This window comes from Micropterus dolomieu, linkage group LG13 (genome assembly GCF_021292245.1).
Source record: "Micropterus dolomieu isolate WLL.071019.BEF.003 ecotype Adirondacks linkage group LG13, ASM2129224v1, whole genome shotgun sequence".
Classification (NCBI taxonomy): Eukaryota; Metazoa; Chordata; class Actinopteri; order Centrarchiformes; family Centrarchidae; genus Micropterus; species Micropterus dolomieu.
In genome coordinates, this window is record NC_060162.1 from 4,344,368 (window position 1) to 4,352,949 (window position 8,582).

The window sequence follows — 8,582 nt, forward strand, 5'->3', positions numbered from 1 at the left end:
AATACTGATATCAATATTTGGGAGTTTAAAGAATCCTATAACAGTATTTTGGCTAAAAGTATTTATCTAAACAAAAACGTGACAAAACAAACTTATCTTGATTTGATCACCTGCTGCCCCCGTGTTCCTGCTTGACACCCTCTGCTACAACTATTGTTACTAGTCCTATTGTTATTATAATCATTAGCATTACGATTGTTATCATCAACACTCCTGTAAATATCTGTACTATTATTCATTCAGTCTATAGCAACATCACCTTTACTGTCTGTACCTCTGTGTGGATATTGTGCAGGCTGCCTCTCTCTCTCTCTCTCCCTCACCCCCAACCGGTCGAGGCAGATGGCCGCCCACCCTGAGCCATGGTTCAGTTTTTCCTTGCCTCTGTCTCCTAGTGCTGCTCTTGGTGGGAATTGTTGGGCTTCTGTAAATATCATCACAGAGTACGGTCTAGACCTGCTCTTTTATGAAAAGCGCTGTGAGATAACTGTTGTTGTGATTTGGCGCTATATAAATTGAATTGATTTGATTTTAATTTTGAGACTCTGGTTGACAAACTCTCCAATGGAGACACTGCTTCTAAATGAATTTTCATAAGCAGACAGATGAAGGCCCCTGCCCAAAGATCTCAAACTACCCAAAGGTTCACAAGGAATTAAAAATAATCAAGAGCTAGGTAATGGAGAGCGTTAAAATGAATCCTAAAACAAACAGTTAGTCAATGTAAAGAGGATAAAACATGAGCGTACCTCTTGGTTCAGGTTAAAATATACATATATATATGATTGTGTGTGTATGTCATGTATTTATACATCATATTTTTTGGCTCTAAGTCAGATATTTAACTCTTGTTGTTACTGTGTGTTGTTTGCATTGTTGTAGTGATCCATGTTTGTGTTTATGTGTTGATAAACATGCTAAAAATACTGTTAAAAATGTAAATATGTCAAGCTTTTTGTTGTCGTATTGGCACTTTTAGTCAGTACTTCTTCCACCGCCGGGGTTTTCACAGTCAGAATCAGAAATACTTTATTGATCCCTGAGGAGAAATTGTTGTGTTACAATTGCTCACGTTGCACATCAAGGCATTAAACAAATGGAAATAATAATAAAAAGTTGGCATGGAGAAAATATAAAAATGTACAGTATTCTACAGTATGTGATAGAAGTGTAATTAAATAATAGTAGTATATAATAATGAATACTGATAATGTTGAGAGATGTATTAAAATCCTTAGAAAGTGCAGTATTGGACAGAATATTTCACATTATAACTTAGTATTGCACTTTCAAGGTCCAAGTTTTTTAAACCAATATTATAAACTAATTAAAATACATGTTCTTGTGCTTATTATTTCAATTTAAGGTATGTTGACACCAGACAGCCCATTTACCAAACACACCCCCTCCTTTGTGTGAGGGGGGGGTTGCAATCCCACTGCATCACAGGGGTCCCAGGTCATGACACTGGGGGCCAGGATTTGGCCAAACCCTCTTGGCCTAGGGACATACTGCGGGGTTTTAACCGACCCCCTGCTCATCTCATTTTGTATGAAAGAAGAGCCACATGCCTCCAAAAGAAGAGTGGACCCTTTTATAGCTTTGTTTAATGTAAAAGCTCTACAGATCAACACGAAGCCATGGATGCGCCCCCACAGACAAAGACAGGTATCTGCGAACTGCTTCCAGCAGCTCCTGTTTTCTCTGCAGACAGCAGCGTTCACATTTAACTTAAAACAAAAGCTTTATAATTATTTTTTTTCTACTTCACTAACAAACCATGGTTACTGTGAAAAAGTCTAACCCGCAAATTAAATGCACATAAAAGGAAGTTGCTTATTCTACCCTTTAAAACATGTGTTTAAAAACGTGTGTAAAAATGTTATATATATATATATAACATACTTGTAAGAGGGGTGGGGGGGGTGGGGGGGGGGAGTCAAAGCGTAAACACACTTCACATGTTCAAACACTTTTTTAAAGATTCTTCTAAAAGTGTAGTTTAAAGTAGACTTTCCGACGGACGTGAGCCGAGTTGATAAATGTTTGTGAAACCGCGAGTGAATTCCGTCGCTTTATGGTGAAAATCACGTTTTTAACCTTTTTTTTTTTCTTGATAACCCGCAATGGATAGTAGCAGTGTTAGAAAGCATAGTGGGTGTCAATATAAAGTGACGGCCATATTTGCCGGTGCCGCTGTTGTAAACAAAAAGTGAGAGACAGACGCTTCACTGAATTTCGGGTCATTTTTATTTCTTTAATTTACAATGTCTTTGGGAATGTCTTATAAACCCAATGTCCATCAGCACATTCCGGGAACTTCTGGGAACCAGGGTAAGGAGAAAAAACGGGGGGAAATCAAAGTATCCGTCCGATAAATCGAGTGTTAAATTCGGGGTCTCGGAGAATACCTGGAGAAAGACCGTGTCTGTAGTTTTTGTCCAGTTATATATATAGGGTCAGATCCTGGGAGCTAGGCTAATTCATATCCGCCATTATTACTAATGTAAAAGAGCGCCATCCGTGATATCAGTCGGCGGAGAAACACGGTTTGGATGTGAAACGAGGAGGCGGCGGTTCCTAAAATGTGCGTATCCGTCGTCCCGGGTCCTGGTCCCGCCGGGTGGGTGCCGTTACACGGTGACAAAAATGTATCACTTGTGTCTTCTTGAGCCAGCCTTGTTCCGTTTCCTCCATGATGCTCCTCGGTCGGAGCTGCTGATTGATCTGCCTCTGAATTATTTTATGTCTCTTCGAGGACATCTCGCGTTGGAGTTTGAATATTACAGCCGAACAAAGCAGCAGGGGGAGCATCGGGGAGGAGTGGAGGACAAAACCCCCCTCCCAACCAGACTCTGTTCAATTTTTATAGGAATTTAGCGACTTCATCCACGGTCTTTTTGTTTTTAGGCTGATTCCAGTAGTGGCAGTATCAGCAAAATAAGTAAATAGATTAGAGCTGTAATAATTAATCTATTAGTTGATTGAAAGAACATTAATCGGCTACTATTTTGATAATCAATTAGGGCTGAATCGTTCAAAAATACCAAGCATATTCTGGTTGCTGTTAATCAGTTGTGAGGTTTAGCTACTTCTTATCTGTTTTTATATGATTGGAAATTAAATATCTAGCAATGTTAAGATGTGACAACAGGTTCTGGGAAGTTTTATTTTTGCACTATTTTCTGAAATGTCATAGACTGATAATGAAAATAATCAAAAGTTGCAGCCATAGTAATTGGTAATTAAATATCTTTGTTTTTTAGACTATTGGCTGGACAAAACAAGCAACTTAAACACTTCACCTTTTGGCTCTAAAGGGCATTTTTCCCTATTTTCTGACATTTCTAGACTAAATTGTTAATTGACTAGTTAAGAAAACAATCAGCACATTAACTGAATTATTTTATGACTGACATCTGGTGTTGGAGGTTGAATATTACAACTGAACAAAGCAGCAGTGGGAGCAGCAAAGAGGAGTGGAGGACAAACCCTCCCAACAAGACTCTGTTCAATTTTTATAGGAATTTAGCGACTTGATCTACATCTTTTTTGAGGATGATTCCAGTATTGGCCTATTTTTAGGTCAGCTAAATAAATAAATAAATTAGTGCTGCAACAGTTAATTGATTAGTTAATTTGAAGAACATTAACTGTTTTTATAATTAATTAATCGTTCAAAAATATCAAGCATGCTCTGGTAGCAGTTAATCAATTGTGAGGATTAGCTGCTTTTTCTCTGGTTTTATATGACACAAGTGTAATAGATTGATATGAAAATAATTAATAGTTGCAGCCATAGTGAACTTTCTCTGTTTTTCTATCGTTGGAAATTAAATATCTTTGGGTTTTTAGACTGTTTGCAGGACAAAACAAACATTTTGTAGACGTCACCTTGGTTCGGAGGGTATTTTTCACTATTTTCCGACATTTTATAGATTAAATTATTAATTAAGTGATTAATCAAGAAAGCAATCAGCAGATGGACTGATAATGATAACAATAATTAGTAAAACTTCCAAAATTTATTGGTTCCTGTTTTTTAAATGTAATAATTGTAGTAGCCTAAATTGAATATATTTGGGCATTTTCTTTGCCGTTTTGTTGACTATTGCTCTCACAAAACAAGCAATTTGAAGATGTTGCCTCAGGTTCTGGGAATTTGTAAGGAGTATGTTTCCGTGTTTCCTGAAATTTTGTAGACTAAACAGTTAAGAAAGTAATCAGCTGATTAATGGACAATGAAAATAATCATTAGTTTCAGCCATAGTGAACTGGTTATAGGGCTGGTTTTGAGCTCCAACTTGTGTTTTCTGAACAGTTGGAAACCTCCAGTCTCCGTCAGCAGCTAACCTGGCCACGTTGCAGTCCTACAGGCCCCTTTTGAGTGACTACGGACCTCCATCTCTGGGATTTTCACAGGTAACTGCAAATCAAACTGCTCATCTTCATATTTAAATGGCGACTCCAGCGTGTAGTACGGGGACTTGTAAGAGACAGAATTAAAAAATAACGGCCAATTAGAATCAGCAGAAGCAGAAAGGATAGGTCAAGCTCCAAAAACTCTGGACCCTACATTTCCCACAATTCAATTTAACCCTACCTGCTTAGCAGATGCACTTTGCTGTAACATGTTCCCTGTCAGTATTTCTCTGTTATATCTGATTAATATTCCTGCTGCATGAAGGTGTATGTTGCATTTTACTGCTGTAGATGTTGAAGGTTGAGCTCATTTTTAACTCCTTTATATCGTGTTGGGTAGTTTAATCTACAGCAATGCATCATGGTCTATTTGATCATCATGTGTTTGTTCATTTGTTCTGCTCCACTTCAAAATTTCCAAACTATATCCTTTTAAGTAAGGTTTTGAATGCAGGATTTTTACCTTCATTGTTTTGCTACTTTTTCCTAAGTGATCTTCTTCGCATGACTAAACTCAGTAAAATGGGAGAAGTGCCCTTTTTAAATAGTTTGTTAACAATGTGTCTGTTCTTTCCCGTGTTTCTCTTGCGATTAGATTATCATGGGAATATTTTGCATCTCTCATTACAATCGAATGTTACTCTTCTTTTCTTCCTGCTGGGTTGTCCTCTGCATACTAAAGAAAACAACAATGTGAAATGTGTTGACACTGGCTTATCTCCTTCTTCTGTTTGCTCAAAACTCCAGGGCTCCTCTGGCAGCCAAGTGCCTCAGAACAAATATGCAGAGCTGCTGGCGATTATCGAAGAGCTCGGAAAGGAGATCAGGCCCACGTATGCTGGAAGCAAGAGTGCAATGGAGAGACTCAAAAGAGGTAACTGTGAACCTTGATACGCAGAACCACTCAAGTGCAAAACATATATTATAGCTGCGGGTAATTCAGAGTGTGTTAATCTAAATCATATTCCTCTTTCTTCAAAGGAATAATCCACGCCAGAGGGTTGGTGCGTGAATGCTTGGCTGAGACGGAGAGAAACGCCAGGTCCTAGCTACCAACACACATTCCTCCCTGCAAGAAGAACTAACGTCTCATGAAAAAAATAAAACACTTGCATGGCATTTCCTTTGAGAAGAGGAAGTATAATGAACAAAGGATGGAAAAACAAGCTCCTAGAGAGAGAGAGAGAGAGAGAGAGAGGGAAAAAAAATACAATAACCCCTGAGGGATCTGGAGGATCATTTAAATCATGTGTGGGTCATTGGAATTCAAACAAGAGGATATCATGTGTTTTTATGCCCCACTTTTGGGATCTTAATTTTGACTTCATTTAAAAAAAAAGTTGGTTTGTGCATGCGAACGGGCCCGTGGGTTAATTGTAGACAATGCATGGCTTGTACAGGCGTAGATGGAGAAGACATCTTCTTCTTTTTGATAGTATTTGGTCTGTTTTTCAGACCCCTAGAACACACATGGCTGAGCGAGTGAGGGACAGAGATGTGCCAAATGCATCGAAATTCATTCGTGTTGAAAGTTGGTTTTGGTATTAAAAAAAAGGAAAATGCTGTTACTTGCATCTTTGTATGTATTTATTACTCAGCGTAATAAATTGTATTTTCAATACAGTTGTCATTCTGTGATTCAGTTGCATTTTAGACGATATCAAACCAAAAACAACACCCTCTGCTTGTAAGTAAAAATAAGTAAAGAGAAGTGCAGGTTGTTGTCTTTGCTCTGTGAACATCGTTGTCATGCTTTCTACACAAAAGCTGCTTGTCGAGGTCACTGATGTCTCCTGTCCACATGCTGAAGCGCCATTTGATGTCTTTGGGTGTTGGATTGTTTGTTGGACAAAACATTTTAAGATTATGTGCCACTTGTTGCTAAAGCTGCGTTTCCACCAAAAGTACTAAAAGATTCCTTCAGCCCATTGTTCACTCATGTCTGTGTCCGCCTGAGTGTCGGAGGAACGGGGTTTTTACGAGCATTATCACCTGCTGTAATCAGCTGTTCCACTTGTTGAAAACTTAAAACAACAACTTCGGACCCAGTATTTAGTGTAACTCCATCATCTGTTTGCTGTAAACACACGGCTGCACGCTGGCCAGCAGCTGCTATTTCCGAGCAATATTTAATGCCGACGTACAATCTCAGACGGACGTCAGCGAGACTTGTGTGTGTGCTGACCGTTGATTGTGATTTATTGGTTTGCAAACAACGGTGGAAAAGAGAGGAGCAGTCGTAGAAAAACACCCAACATGCTCGATGTAAAGCCAGTAGACCCTAGATCTAAATTTGGACCCTGGTCCCTTCGGTGGAAATGCAGTGAGTTCCTCCAAAGGTTCCTAGTTCCGGGGTATAGTTGCTTTGGTCGAAATGCGGCTTTAATTTGCTGACATTGAGCAGACTGTAGGATTAATCAATAAATCAAATAAATCAAAATAATTATTAGTTGAAGACCTAAAGCCTGCACATGCACTTTGCTTGGTAGCTTGCTGGGCACTGGTGTGTGAATAGTGTGTTTATGCAGTTAGTTTCATGGCAAGTGAAGGAAAAAAGTTTAGAGCTTATGAAAGGGATTTAATTAATGGAGCATTTTTAACTGAAATTGCCTGCATTAACTGTCAAAGTTAAGACCTTTTAATACTTTTAGGGCTTACTATAGGATGTAACAGTGGCTCAGCTGATTCCCAACCAGCAGTGCTTCTACCCAGGGGTTGCTTTATGCAGTGGCCAGGGGTTATATGGAAAGATTGTGAAGTCGCCCGGCTGATTCGAAAACATATAAATAATGTATAATAATAAAAAGACAATCCAACTATTTGTGTTTAAGAGAAAAATAAAGAGAGAAAGTAATACAAACTAGTGTGATGCTCATGTTTAGTATAATAATTGTCACAATAACGCTCCAGGTCGACTGCACAGGACACGCTTCAGTTCCTGACCAACCAAAGTAACACACGTGCTGCGACTGCGAGACAGAAAGCTAGCAGAGAAATCCAAATGGACAGTCAGTAGAAATGGAAAAGGGTTTAAAATGTCTGTTTTATGCAACTCCAATAATACAAGGGGAAGACATACAGAAAAATGCATACATGAGAAACTGGAACCAGAGATTTCTTTTGCCATTTATGCTTAAATAATACTTAAACAGAAGTAGTTGAAATCTTTTTAGCTGTAGTTTCGTGCACTCTACATATAGTAACATTGAGATGACAGGATATACAGTACAAAATAGTGCACAGAGGGCGGGAGGTTGGTGAGTGGAGGGATCCAGAAGGCCCAACTTCAAATCTTTGCTCCGGGGCCCCAAACAAGTTCTTCTGGCCATGAATTTCAATAGATGAAGCTCGATAGAGTACTTTATTGGTCACAAAGGGTGGTGATGGCACAAGGGATAAGACACACGTGTAAGAGACCCGGGTTCAACCCACTGTGACACATCCACCAATGTGTCCCTGTATAACTAAAGAGCAGTGCATGTTGCTCTCTGTTATAGCAAAACACTTAACCCCTGGTTGCTCCAGAGGTGTGCGACCTCTGAAATATATAGTAATTGTAAGTCGCTTTGGGTAAAAGCGACAGCTAAATAAATCAAATGTAATGTAAAAAATCTAACAAAGGGAATTTGCAGTAGTACAGCAGCTACTTCACATAAATCACAAAAAATCTAAGTAGGTAGGTGATAAACAAGTTTAATTAAAAGGTCCAAATGATCTAAAAGAAAATATTATATTATTAAAATATAATATACACTTCTTTTTCTACTTCTAATTTCTAAAAGTTGTACAGTAGAGTGTAGAATTGTCAGTGACAATACTGTATGTATGATATATGAATATAACACAAAATGGTCCACCAATGTGTCCTTGAGCAAGACAGCCCTAGTTTGGAAAGATGAACAGCAGATTAAATTGAAAAATAAATGCTATTAATAAACATTTCTTCTCTCAGCTCCTTTTCCAAACCAACAAATTTTACAAATTGTTTGCTGATGTCTTTTATGGGTCATCACATTTGTGCTGGTGTGATTTTCTCTGTGTTTGTGTGCTCTGTTTTTATGTGATTCGTGCTTTTGTTCATGACCTATGCTCCTGTGTTCTCTGTTGTGCTTATGAGCCTGTGTATGTTTTAACATTTTCTGTTATGCTGTTATCAACCT

The 8,582-nt window shown here is 38.5% G+C and overlaps 1 protein-coding gene across 1 annotated transcript; it reads left to right on the forward strand.

The window, feature by feature from the left end:
- Positions 1 to 2,180: 2,180 nt before the first annotated feature.
- On the forward strand, positions 2,181 to 5,990 carry LOC123981710 (cyclin-dependent kinase 2-associated protein 1). Its single transcript, XM_046066795.1, has 4 exons — positions 2,181 to 2,334; positions 4,322 to 4,422; positions 5,170 to 5,296; positions 5,404 to 5,990. Exons 1-4 carry the CDS (start codon positions 2,268 to 2,270, stop codon positions 5,469 to 5,471), a joined length of 363 nt encoding a protein of 120 aa, XP_045922751.1. The 5' UTR covers positions 2,181 to 2,267; the 3' UTR covers positions 5,472 to 5,990.
- The last annotated feature ends 2,592 nt before the right edge of the window (positions 5,991 to 8,582 follow it).

Coding starts and splice junctions, on each gene's coding strand:
- LOC123981710 (XM_046066795.1), top strand. CDS start 2,268: ATGTCTTTGGGAATGTCTTATAAACCCAATGTCCATCAGCACATTCCG. Junction 2,335..4,321: donor GGGAACTTCTGGGAACCAGG/GTAAGGAGAAAA, acceptor TTTTCTGAACAG/TTGGAAACCTCCAGTCTCCG. Junction 5,297..5,403: donor AATGGAGAGACTCAAAAGAG/GTAACTGTGAAC, acceptor CTTTCTTCAAAG/GAATAATCCACGCCAGAGGG.